This window comes from Cyprinodon tularosa, unplaced genomic scaffold, assembly GCF_016077235.1.
Source record: "Cyprinodon tularosa strain WSP-4 unplaced genomic scaffold, ASM1607723v1 ctg349, whole genome shotgun sequence".
In the NCBI taxonomy this organism is placed as follows: Eukaryota; Metazoa; Chordata; class Actinopteri; order Cyprinodontiformes; family Cyprinodontidae; genus Cyprinodon; species Cyprinodon tularosa.
The window spans coordinates 1124578-1145246 of record NW_024039062.1 but is presented as its reverse complement, the minus strand read 5'-3'; the positions used below and the strand labels follow the sequence as shown (position 1 = coordinate 1145246).

The 20669-nt window shown below is 44.0% G+C and overlaps 1 protein-coding gene across 3 annotated transcripts in view; it reads right to left on the bottom strand.

Annotated features, from left to right (window-relative positions):
• Positions 1–20669, bottom strand: part of ctif (CBP80/20-dependent translation initiation factor) — a 72334-nt gene that overhangs the window by 42501 nt on the left and 9164 nt on the right. For all 3 annotated transcript variants that reach the window (XM_038294945.1, XM_038294946.1, XM_038294947.1), the window contains exons 2-7: positions 11711–11951; positions 4535–4606; positions 3398–3520; positions 3156–3229; positions 2374–2475; positions 2151–2229 (exon numbers count right to left, since the gene is read on the bottom strand). In XM_038294945.1, the coding sequence (XP_038150873.1) occupies positions 2151–2229; positions 2374–2475; positions 3156–3229; positions 3398–3520; positions 4535–4606; positions 11711–11887 (627 nt within the window). In that variant the 5' untranslated portion in view covers positions 11888–11951. The remainder of the gene's footprint in view (positions 1–2150; positions 2230–2373; positions 2476–3155; positions 3230–3397; positions 3521–4534; positions 4607–11710; positions 11952–20669) is intronic.

The window sequence follows — 20669 nt, the reverse complement described above, 5'->3', positions numbered from 1 at the left end:
GGCAGAAGGTCTATGGAGCAAATTGGCAGCAAATTCCGCCTCATTGACTTTGTTTGAATTTATCAGATTTGGTTTGATGTAACTGAAGGGTCCCAATCAATGAGTGTGATCCAAAAAAATAAATCTATCATTTCAATGCAAGTGAAAAAGAAAGACAATGTTTAAATCTAAGTTAACAGGAACAGTTTCATCCAGAATAAAGGAAATCAGATTTTTATCTTTAAGAAAATTAATTAGGGAATTAAGTCTACACTATTAAGTCTATTTCACACTTTTCAAGACTGTAGAAGAACCAGATATATAATACATATGCAAAATGAGGCATGTGGGCATAACGTGTGGGCGTTTTTCTGGCACATTCAAGTTGTCTGAATATGTTTGAATAAAAGCAACAGGGTTTTTGCATCTGACACATAACCCTAACACTAAAACGTATAGGATACATACATCAACCAAGATAAAAAAATAAAATAAAATTATACTGTCAGTTCCCATATATGAAGGTTTCAGCACCCTTGTTAAACGTCAAAAAGGATGTAAATCTTAATTTTGTGAGGTTAAGAATATATGGCCAAGATGTATAATCCACAGGCAAAGTGAGGGAATGAGGAGGCTTTAGTTTTGGGGACAGATGAAGAATGTCAGGGAAAGCTGTCCTCAAATCAACCTCAATCTGATCCCAAGCACACCACACAAAAGCAGCTGACCCCCGTCTTACTTCAGGTCCAAAGTGAATGAAAGGAAACTGCAACCCTGGTTCAGGAACTACACAGAGAGAGATGCCAACTCGGTAGCTTAACAAGAAGCATCTCGGCTAAAACATCATGAGAGGCAAAACACAGCTCAATCCAAAGGGCAGGAGGGGAAGGAAAGAGGAAGGCCCTGGAGCTCAACCACTGTGAGAGAGGGAAGCCATTTTGGCTGCGAAAGCAGGGAAGGAAAAGAGGACTGTGACAGAGGCGACACGAGGTGAACCCAGTCACCTCATTAGATCAAAATTAACTGTGGAAAAACCCAATGCTTCATTCCTTGTGCTCTGCTCACACAGCTGCAGAATCAATTACACTGTGTTGAAGCCAGACGCTTCGTACTCAGAGGGACTGCATAATGACATCAGGAAGCTGTTATTGAGCACACCTTTTAAACTGCAGGACATACAGTAGGAACTAAAACAACAAATGCCCTTATTTGGTCCGTATTCAGTGATGCCAGAACTTCAGCCAACCACAGGGTCATTTCCCTACATATTGTACATCAAGCAGTATAATGAGTATAATTATTAGAGATGAAGAATTTCCACGGTGGAGTTGGAGACTGTTTTAGAACTCAGATATATTAAACAAATAGAGTATAAGAAAATTAAAGCATTGGATATTTGGACCCGACTCATCGGAGAAAGTTTATAACATTGAAATTTGTACAATAAGCACCAATGTGTTTGTTATCCGAGACAGGGAAAACACATTTACAGCAATACATTATGACTCTGGACAGGAAGTACGGTTAAGTTTTGTTTTGACTTTTCAGGAAATAGCAATCTTTATGTCTGAGTATAAGGTGAATTTATTTTGGGCCAGTGGGGATCACTTTAACATCTCACCAGCAGGTGTCACCGAACCTTCATTAATGAATAACATTTAAACTGATAAACTAAAAGGATCTACTTCCACATCAATGCATATTTCTTATGAACTTAGTTTCCAAGAAGCTGAACTTTCTGGAAGAGAGTTTTCGATCAATGTCTCCTAAATGATTTAGGTATTATTTTTTTTTCTTTGCGTTCCAGCTGTTTTCTGATTCTGTTGATTTTGTTTGACCGCTTAGCTTTCCCAGCTATACATTAACACATAAAAGGGTATTCCTAAATGCAAAATGTTGTCAAAATACGCAGTTGTAAATAAAAACTGTTCCAATTCAAAATCCAGTTCTGTATTGAGCATCAGATGCTTAATATTTCTCTACTGCACCACTAGATGGCAGCACATAACAAATAAATGACAAAGCTTCCTCCTGAGGATCAGCTATGGCAACAAAACCCTTGATAAAAAGTCATGAAACACTTTTCTATTGATACTAACTAATATAAACTGTACTCTGCAAAGGTACTTTGCATATTTGTTTTACAAATGAAAAAGTAATCTACTACTTACAGAGCACAGATGAGGTAAAAACCTCTCCAGGCCATTCATGTCTATTCCATCGTCTTCTGCAAATGTGTTTGTGCTCATGCTACAAAAAAGATATAACACAGAAATTTTATTTTTTAACATCACAAGCATAAATCACATTTTTATATTGCAGAAGCTGAGAAGTAATCGAAACCAAACTGTCTAGTTATTCCAAATATCCTTGATACATAAATACTTATCTTACCCCTCTCTGTCAATGTGGGGCAGCTGCTTTGGCATTCCTCTTGGTTTCCTGTGAAAATGGCTGAAATCCAGCTTTTCTGGTTGTACGTCCCAACCGGCACCTCTGCAACAACATAACAGATATACACAATTTTTGGGGGTTTTGTTTGGCAAATAAAACAAAACAAAAGCTGGAAAAGTGAAATCTTTACAGGTCCTTAAATATGGGGTTTAAATAATAATAACAAAAGGGATAAAATAAAACTATTGTTGTTTTGTATTAGATCTATGATCTTCTAAGGTGCATTGGTCTTATTACATTTAATTACATCATGAAATGTTTTCTTTACTTTAAATGTCATAAGTGGACGTGTTTGTCTGGTAATTAAAAAAATTCAAGATGATTTTCATATATTTTCCGCATATAAACTGTTATAGTAATCTTGTTCAAAGCACTTCTTGGAAACAAGTAATTTATATACATTTTGCAAGGATGTATTTTTTTAATAATAAATTGTTCTTTTCTCTTTGCAGAACAGCAACTAAAGCGACCCTTTTTCTACATAAATCCATGGGGGATGAAACATTTATTTTTAAAAATACATAAAACTTTCAAAAACAGAAGCACCAATGCATATCAAACTCTATACTACTACAAAAGCTGACAGGTCAGTTCAAAAAGAGAAAGTAGAGGGTGGAGCGGATACAACCAGCACTCATTTATGACCTGAGATAAGAGCACATTTATCACCTGAGCCTCCAGAATCCACAGCACAGAGATGGCAGAGCAAATGTAGCACTTACCCACGTGAGTCCATTGTGTTCGCTGCCCATATGTCCGTCCCCAGGATGTCAAAGGAGATATCTCTGTTCCCATTCTAGAAGAACACAGAAGCAAATTAATTTTACTGGATCAAATCCCTCAATCCTTTTGAACAACTTACTAAGAACCTGGAAAAATAAATACACTTTGATTTGTATTTTTTTTTTTGATGAATATGCCGAAATAAATAGCCAAAAAAAAAAAAAAAAGATTATGTCAGTACCTTAGGCGATCCTTTAAATTGATTGTTCCTTCCTCTGCTCCCAGAGCGGGAGCCGGATCCTGGCCTGGACCCTGAGCTGGGTCTGGATCCTGTACTGCCATTGCTGCTGTGTTCCCACTCGTCCTGCAATATGGCATCAAAAGATACTTTTCAAAACAAACAGATCCAATTCAAATGCCTAAATAAAATAATCTAATCATTGTAATCACATTGAGGAATTGCGTTTTAATCAGACATTCCTGCATGGTACACAAGACTGTTCACTGTACTGTGGTAACAGAGGGTTGGTGTCACAGCAATTTCCTCAAGATGAGTAAGCATAGAATCTAAGAAGCCAGTGTTGCTTGATATAAGTTGAATCAGTATTAGGGATACCACCTTAAAAAAGTGACATTGGAGACATTTAACCAGCATTTTTCTGACTCTTTAGTATAACACAAAGCTGCTACAACTCTTTCTGAGCATTCAGGCCACTTAAAAGATACATTAGAATCAAAATAAATGGACAAATAAATTACTGATACAAAAAGTATCAATCTGTGACATTTGAATAAGTTTTTCCGGCAGTGCTTTAACAACTGTAACGTTGCACATATTCTGAACAAAAAGCCCATATTGTGCACATTCAAGCTGCAGATTTATAAACAAGATAAGCTTAACTAAGATAACTAGGAAGCAATAAGTGATAACTGACCTGTATTTGAAAAGGAAAGCTTCTTGATAAATATTAAGAATCTTTGTCTATTTTGCTGTTTTTTAATTTAAACATTTCAAGGATGATTTATTTGTTTATTGGGGTTAAAATCAATTAATTGTCAACCCTTAATTCTTATGACTAAGAATACACACAGTGTGACAGAACATAAAAGTACATAATCTTAGTTTTATGTCAATAAAGACAATCAGAAACCTGGTGCAACAAAAAATCCACCACATAATTCCCCATCATTCATCTTTTATGTTATAAAACATTGACCGTTGGTTAAGGACTCCATATCAGTTACCTGAGCAGTGTTTTCAGTAGAAGCCACATTAAACTTGTAATCTGTAACCAGACTAGGAGGTTTGTTTGCATGTATGCATCATCTAATCTATAAAAGAAAAGTGAGAGATGAGCAGGATCTGGACACAACTTACACGTTTAGAAGAGCCTCTTCCCTGAGATGACGTCCAACTACCATCTCTCTGGTTGATGCAGTCATCTGTCCACTGGTAAAGAACCAAACAAAAGGGGAGTTTTTAGTCTACTGAGGGGTAACAGATAAACATTAAACAGAGAGCACAGCAGTGTGGCCTAGAGGTGATTGCCCCATGCACAGATGTGATTCATTCTTGCGAAATAAAATCGCAGTAGCTGAATAGGGGAAACCAGAAAATTCAAGAATATTTTCTTTGATTCCCTTGTTTTGGTGATCCACTAACTATAAATCTATCAGATGCACAGCTGTAGCATGTGAGAGAAGTGGATGAATGTAGAGAAGAAGGTAAGTGTAGCGCACATCCAATAACGTTGGTTCTATTTCATCCCTACTGACCGCCAGAGGCGGTGCTTAAAGCACGAATGATCACTCTTGCGCATGCACAGGTCGAGAATCTTATACCAACATAGTCACGTGTGACCCCCGGTGACACTGGTGTGCCTATATAGTCACGTGACAGCGACAGCTCAGTCCCTTTTCATCTTCTCGCATGCGGGTTGAACAGGTGGTACGACACTGATTGCTTGTCGCTGGTAGCCTCGAGACTTTGGTCGGAGCTGCGAGGCTCATCTCGCCCTCCAGAGGCTGCGCAAGCTTTTCATTATTTACAGCTTGGTTTCTTCGTCTGGTAAGTTTTTTTCTCTTATCGACGGCGAACGGGGACGCGTTCTCACCGTGACTCCCTGTTGCTGGTGCCTCGGCGTTAGCCGACTCCGCCCAGCTTGTTGTTTACTGTAGCAGCTGTTTTTCGGGCTTGCTTTCTTGTTTACTGTAGCAGCCGTTTTCAGGCTTGCTTTTTTTGTTTACTGTTGCAGCTGTTTTTCGGGCTTGCTTTTTTGTTTACTGTAGCAGCCGTTTCCGGGCTTGCTTTTTTGTTTGCTGTAGCAGCCGTTTTCGGGCTTGCTTTTTTGTTTGCTGTAGCAGCCGTTTTCGGGCTTGCTTTTTTGTTTACCGTGGCAGCCGTTCCGGGCTTGCTTTTTTGCTGTAGCAGCCGTTTCCGGGCTTGCTTTTTTGTTTACTGTAGCAGCCGCTTTCGGGCTTGCTTTTTCTGTTTTCTGTAGCAGCCGCTTTCGGGCTTGCTTTTCTGTTTCCGTAGCAGCCGCTTTCGGGCTTGCTTTTTTTGTTTGTTCACTTTGGCAGCCGCTTCCGGGCTTGCTTTTGTTACCGTGGCAGCCGTTTTCGGGCTTGCTTTTACTTTGCTAACGTGCTTGGCTAGTTCTCTTGTGGCCTTGCTGCTGGGGAACCCCTGGTGGCGTTCTCTGCTCGACCGGGTCTCCCGATCTGTCCGCTCGGTGAGTGTCAAGAGTGGCGAATTCGGCTCGACCTGACCTAGCCCTGTGAGCGTGACATGTTGGACGCGCCGTGCTGTAGAGCTTGTTTGGCCCCTCTCCAGCTGGAGGATGGGCATGATCTGTGTCCCTCTTGTTTGGGTCTGGATCATTTGGAAGAGGCCTTGACTGATGCGGCATGCCCTAATTGTTCTGTCCTGCCTTTGTCCATACGTAACGCTCGTTTGGCTGGCCTTCGAAGCGCCAGCCAGCCTGTGAAACGTGTGTCTTCTGAGGCTATGGGGCCTCCACGGAAGAGGAGCAAGAGGAGCCCCAGGGTTCCGGAGGGCATATCTGGGCAGGTGGCCCAGCTCGCTTCTGAACTAGAAGGGATGAAGGCGTTGCTTGAGTCCCTTAGGGGCGAGCGTGGCGCTGACATGTCTGGAGACCCTGACCAAGGACATAGCGTTGGTTCGGGAGTCTCTGCTTTAGAAGATGATGCCATTTCCCTGGCAGCGTCTGGCACTGATTTTCGGGATCAATTTGACTCCGGCTCACTCCTCTCAGAAGCCGGTTCACATATCTCTTCTGGCTCTCAGTCAGAGGAGGATGGTTCTGTAGTGGGCGCTCTGAGAACTGCCCTCGCCCGGTTGCATCTGGATGCTCCACAGGACCAACCTGCGGCTTCCAGTGCTTTCTTTCGGCGTCCTACTGCTAGGGCGTCCTTTATGGTTCCCCCGTCTGCAGAGTATGTGAAGGAGCTCCATGCCTGTTGGACAGACACTAAGGCCTTCTCGAGGCTGACCTCTGACGGCAGGGCACTGGCGGCCATGCATGATGCGCCCAGTCTTGGCTTGGGCCATATGCCTTCGGTTGAGCCAGCCATAGCTTCCCTCATTGTGGCGCCGGATGAGGCTTTGAGGGCCAATGCCAGGTGTCCTCGTCCTCAGTGCCGTGTCACTGACGATCTGCTCTGTAGAGCCTATGACTCTGGGGCTCGTTTGGGGCGACTTGGGAATTCCCTGTCGCATTTATTACTCGGTCTCTCGGCTTCCTTGGAGGGCGTCGCGATCGACGCACCTACCCAAGGACTGATGGATGCGTCCCTCCATGCATTTGCTCTTCTGTCGAGGGAGGTTGGACGTGTCCTGTCTACCCTTGTTCAGGCACGTCGCCAGGTCTGGCTGGCTCAGTCTCCTCTGACGGAGGCATGTAGAAGGACCCTGATGGGCCTTCCAGTTGTTCCTGGGGAGTTGTTTGGCTCCGCTGCACTTGCAGCCCTGGAACGATCGGCCGAGGCCTCGCGTACCAGGCAACAGTTGGCCGGTCTGCATCGCAGACGAGCGCAGCGTCCTACTAGGAGTGCCTCTGTGTCCCTGTCATATGCTTGTCCTGCCCGGACTACACCTTGCTTGGGGCAGCCACGGTTTGCTGCAGGGCCTGCTGCCAGGCCTGCCCATGGCCACTACGATCCACCGAGGGGTCGAGCTAATGTCGCTCCTCAACCTGGGCGGGCAACTCAGCAACCCTCCCGCCCCCCGAAGGGCAGGGGGGCTCGGAGATGACGTCACTGGACCGGCGGTGGGACACTTTACCCCGGAGCAGCTCGGTTGCTGGGCCGCTCTTGTGTCCGATCCATGGGTGGTGTGTACACTTACCCGGGGTTACACGCTACAGTTCCGCCGCCGCCCTCCTGTCCCTGGTCGAGTCAGGATGACGGTGATTCGCGACCAGGTAAAAGCTCAGGCTCTGAGCCAAGAAATAGACACCTTGCTGGCCAAGGGTGCTATTTTGCCCGTCAACCCCCTGCGGGACCCAGGGGGCTTTTACTCGAAGTATTTTTTAATTCCCAAAAAGACTGGGGGACTCCGCCCAATTTTGGACCTGAGGGGTTTGAATCTTTACATGAAGTCCATCCCCTTCCACATGTTGAGCATCAGGGACGTGCTTCAGGCAATTTCCCCAGGCGACTGGTTCACCTTGGTCGATTTGAAGGACGCATATTTTCATGTCCCGATTGCACCACAGCATTGGCGTTTTCTCCGCTTTGCATTTCAGGGCAGGCATTTTCAGTTCAGGGTTCTCCCGTTCGGCCTCTCTCTGTCCCCGCGTGTGTTCACTCGGTGCATGGCCGCGGCCTTGTGTCCTCTGCAGGCCAGAGGGTTGAAGATCCTGCCTTATTTGGACGACTGGCTCGTCTGTGCGCCCACAGAAGCTCAAGCTGCTGCAGACACGCGCACCTTGCTCGATCACATGGACCTATTGGGTCTTTGTGTGAACTGGCAGAAGAGCAACCTGATTCCGTCTCAGCAGGTAACGTTTCTCGGTATCACGATGGACTCTCTCTCCATGACTGCTCGCCCATCGCCTCAGTGTGTCGAGAGCATTCTGCAGATGCTGCCTGCCTTTCTTCCCGGTCGGGCGCCCCCCCTTTGTTCTCTATCTCCGTCTGCTGGGGAAGCTGACAGCTGCCGCTACTGTAGTGCCCCTAGGGCTGCTGTCTCTGCGACCACTGCAGATGTGGCTCAACAGCCTGAGGCTGGATCCTTCTCGTGCGTCACACCGTCACAGGAAATTGCAGGTGTCCCCTCAATGCCTCGTATCGCTGGCTCAGTGGCGAGAGGCAGGATTCATGATAAGGGGAGTTCCGCTGGGTTTGCTGCCATCCCGTTGGGAAGTTGTCTCTACCCACGCGTCCACCACAGGATGGGGGGCCTTGTGGCAGCGACAGATCGCTCGGGGGACATGGTCTCCACAAGAGAGGCGGGACCACATCAACGCTCTGGAGTTGGAGGCTGTGCACCGCGCGCTGCGGCACTTCCTCCCGGTCCTGCGGGGAAGGCATGTCCTGGTGCGGTCGGACAACACGTCGGTTGTTTTTCACATCAACCATCAAGGGGGAACACGGTCTTTGATGCTACTGAGGCTGACCCGGGAGCTTCTGACCTGGGCAGCCCCTTTTTGCCAGCCTGAGGGCGACCCACATCCCGGGGGTGCAGAATGTTCCTGCCGACATCCTATCCCGGGGGCGTCCACCACCCGGGGAGTGGAGGCTCCACCCGGATGTAGTGGAAACTATTTGGGAGAGGTTCGGGAGAGCAGCCGTAGATTTGTTCGCTTCCCGAGAGACGACACATTGCCCGCTGTGGTTCTCCCTGTCGGACAGTGCCAGTCCCCTAGGTCAGGACGCGCTGTCGCACGACTGGCCGAGGGCACTCCTCTACGCCTTCCCGCCACTTCCCCTGATAGGCCCAACACTCCTGAGGGTCCTTCAGGAGGGACATCAGCTCCTTCTGGTGGCCCCCCGGTGGCCAGGGAGGACTTGGTTTCCGATGCTGCACAGGCTCTGTTGCAGCTCTCCGATGCCTCTTCCCTGCAGGAAGGACCTGCTGTCACAGCTGGACGGTCGGATCCTGCATCCCAATCCCAGTCGCCTCCGACTCTGGGTCTGGCCACTGCAGGGCCCGGCGTTTCCTTCTCGGAGTATGGCGGAGACATCGGACACACGATGACTAACGCCAGGGCCCCTTCCACGCGTCTGGTGTACGCCCATAAGTGGAAGGCTTTTAGCCGCTGGTGTCAGGAAAGAAGTGAGGACCCTGTACACTGTCCTGTTTCTGTTATTTTAACCTTCCTTCAAGCACTGCTTTCTCAAGGTCGCTCTCCATCCACTCTAAAAGTCTATGTGGCTGCCATCTCTTGCTGGCATTCGGTGGTGAGTGGGGAGACGGTGGGTCGTAACAAGGACGTTTCCTTGTTTTTGAGGGGTGCCCGGCGTTTGCACCCTCCCACACGCCCTGTTGTGCCGGTGTGGGACCTTTCTATTGTCCTCGCTGCCCTGCGCTCTCCTCCCTATGAACCATTGGCGGGGGCAAGCCTTGAGTGTGTGTCGAAGAAGACAGCTTTTCTCCTCGCCATGGCCTCGGCGAAACGGGTGAGTGAACTACATGCACTGTCTGTTCACGAGTCCTGCTGCCGTTGGAACCCGGCTGGTTCGGGTGTTACTCTTTTGCCTAATGCGGCGTTTCTTCCTAAAGTGGCTTCACCCGCGAGCCACACTGTGCCCCTCCAGCTTGCTCGCCTTGATACAGATGGGCCTGATGAGCTTCTCTGCCCTGTTCGGGCACTGAGGACATATGTCAGTCTCACAGCTTCTCTCCGACAGGCAGATAATCTGTTTGTCTGCTACGCGGGGCCCCGCAAGGGGCAGGCCCTTTCTAAACAGCGCCTTGCGCGTTGGATTGTGGATGTAGTGGAACAGGCGTACATTCAGCGGGGCCTCCAACCCCCCGCTGGTGTACGGTGCCATTCCACCAGGGGTGTCAGTGTGTCATGGGCCGCTATGACTGGTCTCACTCTGGAGGCTATTTGCTCAGCAGCCTCTTGGTCATCCCCGAATACCTTTGCTAGGTTTTACAGGGTCAACTTGGCCACCCCTCACCCAATGCAGGGGATCCTGTCCCAGCGCACGCCATCTTCCCAGTGAGGTGGGCATGTTTGGGTTGTTGTTTCTGTGTGTGATTCCTCAGGACTCTGTTGGTAATCGTCATCTGTGCTTTAAGCACCGCCTCTGGCGGTCAGTAGGGATGAAATAGAACGAAAGTTACGACTGTAACTACGGTTCTATGAATCCCGGATGACCGCCAGAGCGCTCGGTCCCTCGGAATCATTGTGTGTTCGCGAGAAGATTAAGGGACTGAGCTGTCGCTGTCACGTGACTATATAGGCACACCGGTGTCACCGGGGGTCACACGTGACTATGTTGGTATAAGATTCTCGACCTGTGCATGCGCAAGAGTGATCATTCGTGCTTTAAGCACCGCCTCTGGCGGTCATCCGGGATTCATAGAACCGTAGTTACAGTCGTAACTTTCGTTTCACCACTACTAATCCAACAGTCAGTTATGAAAAGTATTTAATTTTATGCCATTACAAATAATAAAAGGGCAACTTTAATGATAAGAATTACATCTACATTCACATTACATAGAATAAGATTACATCAGCAGAAGCAGAGCTCAGTGGTTATTGTATAGATGACAGTAGCTACGTTTAAATGCACACACTTAATTAGATTGAAGACCTAATCGGATCAAAAATGTTTCATGTAAACATGTCAGACTGATGATTCTGATCAGTTTCATTCTGGAAGAGAGCGGTGGTTTATGCCTGTCAGCTGGCAAAAAATTCCGACTGTCACCCATGCAGACCTTTGGAGTAAAATAATTGTGACTGTGGATGTGTGCAACATTAGCGTTGCCTTCTTCCGTCATTTTTCCGAAAAACCTGTCAGTTCCGCAGACGCAGAAATGATTTAATCTGATTGAAACCTTGATGCATGTACACACACATCATGATTGGATTCAAAGAAGAGAAGAACTAGTCACAGAAATTAAACTCAATGAAGTATTAAAGTTTTAGAAAAAAGGTTTTCTTTTTTTTTTTGTCAAATACATGAGATTAATAATTCCATACAACTTTTATTTTTTCATTTGCTTGTTTTTTTGATGTGTAGATTTATTGAGGTATTATTCCCTTCAGAATTAAAACCTTTCTGGGCTTATACAGTAGAGTTTTGAAGTGAAAGTGAGAAAAAATAAAAACCCAGTGAAGGGATTTTGTAAAAACATAAAAAACAGATTTCATGGGGCCCTATACTGTTTAACATAACCGAAAATTAAACTGTGGATGAAGACAGTTGATGGTCTCACAGTTCCATGGTTACATTCACTGTTGAAAGAACATTGAAAGCTTCTGCTGTGTTATGGTCTTTACAAATCAGAGAGAGCAGTGCATTAGATTTCAGAGCAAAGCGAGCAATACATTTCAGGAAACGATCATCTAACCTGTGGTTCTTTGCTGTCATTGTCCAACTCCAATTCTCCGTCTGGCTTGTCTCCCAGAATGCCCTGCACCTGGTACTCCAGGACGTAGCTGTCAATGAAGCGCTCCAGCTCCTCTATCTCCTGTGAGCGGGTGCTTCCGGCCTCAGACGATGCAGACGCCACTGAAGAGTTCTCCATGGCAACCGCCGCAGAGATGGCAGGAGGGAGGAGGGGAGGAGGAGGAAGGAGGGAGGGAGGTGACCTGTACACAGCAGGGGTGAGGGTAAAGATAGAAAGGTTTGTTAGAAACGAAGCAACAGATGAAGCTTGTATGTTTTCACCTGTGATTAGATTTCACATTTAATTCAGATTATTACAATCTATGAAAATCCAGGGAGCTGGATTAAATCTGCTCCTCCTTTAAGCAGAGGGGGCACCATTAACCTTCTACTTATCCAGTTAGAAATCTAACGTGAAGAAATCACAGGTCAGTGACAGAGAGGTCAGTGGTGAAGTGAAAAGTTTCTGTGAAATTAGTTCAGATGAGGCCACTGAGAAACTGAGGGATCGTTTCAGAAACACAAACTGAAGCATGTTCAAGAGCTTTCATGGTGAGGACATCAACAGCCTGACTGAATGTATCACTGACTATATGACCTTCTGTGTGGAGGGCACAGTGCCCACACGAAGGCTGCGGAGCTTCCCCAACAACCATCCCTGGGTGACTCCTGAGCTGAAAGTCCTCCTGAACCAGAAAAAAAGTGTTTTCAACTCAGGGAACAGAGAAAAGCAGCGTAGAGTTCAGTGAGATCTCTAATGGAGGAAAATAGAGAAACAGCTGTCTCAAAATAACTTCAGAGATGTGTGGAGGGGACTCAAGAACAACTCCGGCTTTTTTGAGTCCCATCACCAGCAGGGCTGCAGACAGAAACACCAACTTTGCAGAGTTAAACTGATTTTTCCGCACAGTTTGACCCCCTCACAGCAGCTCCCCCCTCCCTGTCCTCAACTCTCAACATGTCTACAACCCCCAGGCCAGCAGTGACCTACCCTCCCCCTCACCGCCACTCTCACCAACCCCAACCCACTCACACACTCTGTCCTGCCTCCCTACACCCTCACAGTCACTACGATGCAGGTGAGAAGCCAGCTCACCTGAAACAGAGGAAAACCTCTGGACTGGATTTCATTCCTCCAAGTCCGCTGAGGAACTGTGCTGTTGAACTTTGCAAGGTCCTCAGCTACATTTACAACCTGCGCCTCAGCCTAGGGGTGGTCCCCACTCTGTGGAAGACCACCTGTGTGACCTCCCACCTGATGAAGACCATGGAGCACCTCATCCTAGCTCACCTGCGCACAGTGGTGAGCCACATCCTGGAGCTGCTGCAGTTTGCTTACCGACCTGACATCGGAGTGGAGGATGCCATCATCTACCTGCTGCAGCGGGCGGTCACCCACCTGGAGACCACCGGGAACGCAGTGAGAGTCATGTTCTTTGACTTTTCCAGCGCTTTCAACACCATCAGACCACAGCTACTCAGAGGGAAACTAGAAGACACTGGAGTGGACAAACATCTTGGTGCCTGGACAATTAACTATCAGTACCCTCAGTACCTGCAGCTGCACAGCTGTCAGGCAGAGGTGGCCTCAGGGCACTGTTCTATCTCTGTTGCTCTTCAACCTTTACATCTTGGACTTCACCTACAACACGGACAGCTGTGATCTCCAGAAGTTCTCAGATGACTCTGCTATTGTAGGCTGTGTTTCTGGGGGGAACAAGCTGGAGTATTAATCGGTCATCATGACCTTTGTGTACTGGTGTGAGAAGAACCACCTATGTCTTAACACCAGTAAGACCCAAGAGATGGTGATCGGTTTCAGAAGAAGACCCCCACCTCACCCCCCTGTGAACATCCAGGGGCAGGACAAAAAAATCACGGAGAATTTAAAATATCTGGGTGTTCATGTCAACAAAAAACTGGAATGGACACATAACAGCGACGCCCTGTATAAGAAGGCACAGTGACCGCCTCCACCTCCTGAGGAGGCTGAGATCCTTTGGAGTGAGCAGGCCCCTGCTTAAAACCTTCTATGACTCTGTGGTGGCATCAGCCTTTCTCTTAGCAGTTGTGTGCTGGACCCCTGGCAGTTCAGAGCGGGACAGAAAGAGACTGACCAAACCAATAAGAAAGGCTGCTTCTGTCCTAGGCTGCACCCTGGAGGAAGTGGAGGAAGTGGCTGAGAGGAGGGTGCTGCCCAAAGCTTACCTACATCATGGACAACACCTTCCACCCTGTTTGTAAAAAGGGGCGCTACCGCAGGTCATTCATCCCTGCTGCCACCAGACTCTACAATGTGACACTGCAACTGCAATAACTTGTGCAATGTATAATGTGCAATTGCTAGTTAATACCCTGCCTAATAACCTGTTTCATTAAATTTGACACCCAGTGCAATAGCAATATATATATATATATATTAGGGATGGAACGGTTTATGAAAACCGTCAGAATCGTTCGGTTCGACTGTCTCGGTTCGGTTCAGGTGTGTTTCGTTCGGTTCATGCGCTGCTCCTTTTTCTCATAGAGGAAGCGATTACACTCCAGAGCAGAAGGTGGCAGTGCTGCGACGAAAGCCAACCGCCAGTAGTAAACAAGAAGAAGAAGAAGCGAAGCAGCTTAGCCGGGTGTAGCAGGGAAAAAAAATCTGTTGTTGTGGAGAATTGTGTCGGACTGGCGAGTGGGAAAGAACAGGAGTTGGAAGACGCGCCAGCAGCACTTTATAGGTCTGCTGTATGGGAGCGCTTTGCATTTAGAGTGACCTACGATGACGGCGGAAACAAAGTTGTGGATAAAAGTGCAACAGTGTGCAAGCATTGTGCAACACGTTTTGTTTATGCTAACAGCAACATGTCATGCTAACCCCGAAATCCCTCATACTCCGTCAGCAACCCCCGCTGCGCTCCAGACCGGCTGCTCAAAGCAAAGCCTACAGCCCCCACTGTGGCTTCGTCTGCTCCCCTCTGAGTCCCTTGGAGAGCATCTGGCTGTTGTCAGGTTACAGAGCATGCGCCAGATGATTAAATTCAAAGCAGCAAAACATACGGAAATGATCCAGGGTTTCTGCAGATTATTTAAAATAATTACAATCCATTTTTTTGGGGGGGATTTTTTCAATAATTTCATAAATTTTTATGGGATTTCGGTGTAACAATCAACATGTATCGAATCGAACCGAAAACCGTGACCAGAAACCGTGAATCGAACCGACCCGTGGATTTTGTGAACCGTTCCACCCCTAATATATATATAGGGGATGGAACGGTTTATGAAAACCGTCCGAACCGTTCGGTTCAACTGTCTCAGTTCGGTTCGCGTGTGTTGCGTTCGGTTCATGCGCTGCTCCTTTTTCTCATAGGCGAAGCGTGTACACTCCAGAGCAGGAGTTGGCGGTACTGCGACCAAAGCCAACCACCAGTAGTAAACAAGAAGAAGAAGAAGAAGCAGCCTAGCTGGGTGTAGCAGGGAAAAATCAGTTGTTGTGGAGAATTGTGTCGGTATGGAGAGTGGGAAAGAACAGGAGTTGGAAGACGCGCCAGCAGCACTTTATAGGTCTGCTGTATGGGACCACTTTGCATTTAGAGTGACCTACGAGGAAAGAAAGTTGTGGATAAAAGTGCAACAGTGTGCAAGCATTGTGCAACACGTTTTGTTTATGCTAACAGCAACATGACCAACATGTCATTCTAACCCCGAAATCCCACATACTCCATCAGCGCTCCGCCCCGCCTGCACAGAGCAAAGCCTACAGCCTCCACTGTGGCTCCCGTCCACTCCGCTCTGAGTTCCTTGGACATCGTAAAGGGCATGCGCGAGATTATTAATTTCAAAGCAGCAAAACATATGGAAATGATCCAGGGCTTCAGCGGATCATTAAAAATAATTACAATTCATTAATTTTTTTGGATTTTTTCATTAATTTCATTCATTTTTATGGGATTTCGGTGTAACAATCAACTTATACCGAACCGAACCGAAAACCGTGACCACGAAACCGTGAACCGAACCGGGGATTTTGTGAACCGTTCCACCCCTAATGTATATATATATATATATATATATATATATATAGAAATACCCATCTATAGAAATACCCATGTAAATACTAATATTATCCAGCTAAAAAAAAGAAACGAAAAGAAAAAAAAAGCTGTCATATACACCCTATGTACTATACATATCCCATGCACCTTTTTCTTCCTTTGGCACCTTCTTCTTCTCTTCTTTCTTCTTCTTTTTGACTATTTGAGCTGATGTAATGATTACATTTCTCCACTGTGAGATCAATAAAATCAATCAATCAATCTTAACATCCTCTATGCTGTAACAGAAAAAATACACCACACTCCTCATTTGCACCTTTGATCCTCCTACTGAAAACCACCCTGGCCTGTAGTTTCAAAAGATTATTTGAGTGTTAAAAAATAACTTTTCTTTTTCTGCACATGTTCTCTCAAACTATTTGTGGTCTAACTGGTCTCTTACTCTTTGTCAGAGTCGCTTGGGATCACCTGACCCCTGAGCAACGGGGAAGCGGCTTCCCTCCTGACTGTCTATTGCTGCTAAGCTCCTTTACATCATGGTTTGATCACCAGCCGTGCAAAGAGGATTTATGGCTGGAGCACGCAGAATACTATGTGCTGAGCCTGGTCTACATGCTGGGGAGCCAGTCCTATGCATTTCCATCAAAACAAGTCAGCTACAGCCAGTCTGCATGGTTTGTTTTGGTTCAAACAAGTAGACTATCTACATTAATGAAGCATATTGTATAACTCTCTCCAATGAACTTTGGCACCTGATTGAAATGCACCCGTATCATTTTTTGGTGTTTTTTTGTTAAATTTTGACCAATTTAGATTAATTAAAGCATATAAACTCTGTAACAGGCTCTGATTAACAGGAGAAACTCTTTAAATTTTCAATCTATGAATTACCATCACATACTTTTTTTGTCCACTTTTTGTTAAAAATGAAAGTCAGACTTCTGCTTTGATGCATGATGAAATGGTTTCATCATGCACCTTTCCTTTTTCATGTATTATAGATCTTAAAAAGAATCAGAAACTAAAGGCATGAGAAACAAAAACAAAAATAACAACAACAAACAAAAACAAACAGCCTGCGCTGGTGTGAAGTCAGCTCACTTTCTCATAGAAAATAGATCTTACTTATAAATTTAAAAGAATAAACCCTAACTTTCAACGTTTGAGGAAATTTGTATTTGAAATGTTTGTATAAGTTGTAACATTTCATTCTGTATTCTTGTAATTCATTTTTTTTTGTTTGTGTTTTAACTTATTCTGTAGTTTATAAATTTGAATTAAGCACAGCTATCGTCAATTATACCTTTAAATTCACATTTATTTTAAAAGCGCTCCTAAACCATACAAGTACATCAAGATGTTTCTTTATCAGCAACAAAAAAATAATGTATGCATTTCTAATATGTTCAATGGATTCAAGAAACAAGAGAAGTTCAGCTGCTGACTTAACTTCAGTAAACTAAAATTCCTGCTTATCAAGCTATCAGCAGTTTTTTTCCCACATATTGCAGTTGTACATCAGGCCAACATGTCTATAACCTGACCTTGAGTCAAAACTATAATCCTTCCATGTCAATAGTACAGTATAATCCATTCATACCTTGATTAGCCTGTGTCTTTGCAGCCAAAGCAAAATGAAACCATTTCACACCCAGAGAAAACAGTTTCCTTCAAACGTAGTAACCTAAAGAGGAACCCAGGTTTATGACCTCTTCAGCCTTTGATACTTAAATTTATTATTTGCTTTATAGTGCTTTTTATGATACCAACACGTTGATATGACTCCACAGCATACCTGTTTTACTGTTCAACTGACAGGAGCTGCTGTCCATCTTTCCTAGACTTCCTTTGTAGACATTTCCATTTAAACCTTCCATACATGAATGCTGATGTGTGATAACTAATCATTAATAGCATATGAATAATAAAAAGTTCATCATTTAAAAAAATGTATTAGCATCCAATTTAAAATCATGCAAGGGAAGAGTGCACAATTTCAAATGTAAACATGCAAATGCTTTATCAAAAACAAATTTTTCCTTGGCTGTGCTACTTGAGATGAAGACACTAATGTTTTGGCAGCTGTTGGACTACAGAAGTTCCTACTTTCTGATCATCTCAGCAGCAAATATAAAACACTAACGCTGTCTAAACAGAGCAGTAAACAGATAAATCACTAGAAAGAGAGAAAAATAAAAAAGCTCTACATGCTTGGATCTTAGCAAAGTCAAGAATGATTCATAACTTTGCAGATATGCACCGATAAATTAGTTGGTGGCCAAAATTGTCAGACTTTCAAATTAATTGATCCTAAAAGTTGATTGAATGGTTCAAAACGCAATGAGCATTTTTTCTGATCACTGATCCCATTGGACTATAGCTTAACCAAGCAACATATGGGATGATCTTTGCTCCAGTTGGTCAGAAGGCAAGACAGAACACAGAGCTGGAAATAAAGGATGCTACTATGAAAGTCCTTAATGCAGCCTCTGATTTGCATATATTTTTTTAAATTACATTTGTTAAACCATTTTAAGAGTCTGGTACAAACACCATTGGCTAAGGTATGACTTTCAAATTATTTTCTGCTACGGTGGCTTGCCAAGTCCAAAAAGGTGTTTGCTTTTTGTAGTTGGGATCAGATCTATACAGCACCAGAGTCCATTTGGAAGACGACTGAGACCTTCTCAAAAAGGGTCCAGGTGAACCTGTTTGGCATAGATCAGGGTTCACTCCATTGTAATAGCTCCTGCACTAAAGGTCCTAAATGAGGGTCAGTTTAAAGTGGACTAGATGTGGCAGAATGATTTACCTGTTACAGACAAAAGGATCATGCCCTTACCAGTAAGTTAAAAACCTACTGACTATATATTTTATATCCTTAAAAACATATTCTAAAAATAATCTGGGACCTGCTTAAACTGATTTCTCTACAGTTATATGTTTAGCTGTACAAAATCCACATAAAGAAAACAGACCACGAAAAAAAACTCAAAGTCTCTATGAATTTGGTAACATCGGTAGAAATTAGTCCTGGGCAATTAATTACAATGTAATATAATGCAATATACTCACAATTTAACAAACAGTTTTCAACAAGTTTTCAAGGTCATGAAAAAACCTCAACCCCGGATTTAAAGATCTACATGACAGTGGTTAATGCAAAGGGAAATCTAAATTAAATCGCAATATCTGTGCTAGTCTGACGGATACAAACGGGTCATTGCTGCATCTAAGGGGGACGTCTTACCTTTCTCCTTGACACAAAGCCTAAACTTGTGCCTGAAGGCAAACTGCTGCCAATAGATTGATTTTTTTATATTGATTGGTACGCAAATCTTTGTATTTTTGTCTGGATAAATATATTTCCAACATCATGTTATGATTAGGAATGTTGTGATGCACTAAAAAAATCTAAATAACAATAATTGTTGTTTTGTCAGTATTTTTTATTCAAAGTCACAATCAGGTAATTCATTGGTTTGCTTTAACATACATATAAAATTCCAGTTATCCTTGTATGTGCTCAGTGTACAGGAAACAAAACAAATTAGGTCTGGACTGTGCTAAACTAGACTGTTGACTAAATTCTGAGGGTTGCTTCATATGAAATTCAAAATGTGCATTAGTCTTGGAAGTTTTCACAGAGCCCTTTAAAGTCGCAGGGACAGGAACGGTTACAGTTCCGAATTTTTCAGAGTATAGCCCGACTTTACATGAGTGAATAAAGTGAATGTGATTGGTCTATTATCAAGGGTCGGGATTGTTGTGGGGGAAGGTTCCCAATTAACAAAAATTAAATATCACGATTTTTTGATTATATTATTGTGATCTCGATTTATCACAATTTTTTAGATATGACCAACATAACTTCAATTGCATGCAAAGAAGAGAAAAATGTAATAAATGAACAAGTTTATTAAAATTAGAGAATCACAGCAGTGCTAACAAACTTATTTTTTTATTTCTATATTGTAAACACACCAAAGAGTATAAAAATGCAATAACTCCTGAGTAAAACAATTACAAATTAGTTATATTTTTCAAGTAACTACAGTCAAAATAAATTAAAATTCTACCTGTAGTGCAGTTTTATTACTTTAAAATCTTGACTGTTCTAATAAAGTAAAAGAAAAAAGAATGCACACAGAAACTAACTTGAGTTTAAAAAAAATATTACATTAAACAATAGATTTGTATAATTTCTAAAGTCTTTAGAAACAAAAACTACTATGGAACTGCAAATATAGTGCAAGTCTAGATGTAATCTGTGCAATCTATGATGATATGATCAGGAAAATAGGCTGTCTGCAAGTGTTGCATTACATAGCTCCCAGTTGCTGATGAAATGTATGGTTAAGCTCAAATAAGGCTCTGACGTGCGGCTGGACCAGAGGTCGCTTGTGGTGGCAAAGAACTGCACATTTTTAATATTTTGTGAAACTTTCTCTCTGCATTCAGCGTACATACAGGTGCTGGTCATAAAATTAGAATATCATGAAAAAGTAGATTGATTTCAGTAATTCCATTTAAAAAGTGAAACTTGTATATTATATTCATACATTACATACAAACTCATATATTTCAGATGTTTATTTTGTTTAATTTTGATGATTACAAATGACAACAAATGAAAATCTCAAATTCATCATATCAGAAAATTAGAATATTGTGAAAAGGTTCAAAATTGATGGCCCCTGGTGCCACACTCTAATCAGCTAATTAACTCAAACCACCTGCAAAAGCCTATAAATGGTCTTTCAGTCTAGTTCTATAGGCTACACAATCATGGGGAAGACTGCTGACTTGACAGTTGTCCAAAAGACGACCATCGACACCTTGCACAAGGAGGGCAAGACACAAAAGGTCATCGCTAAA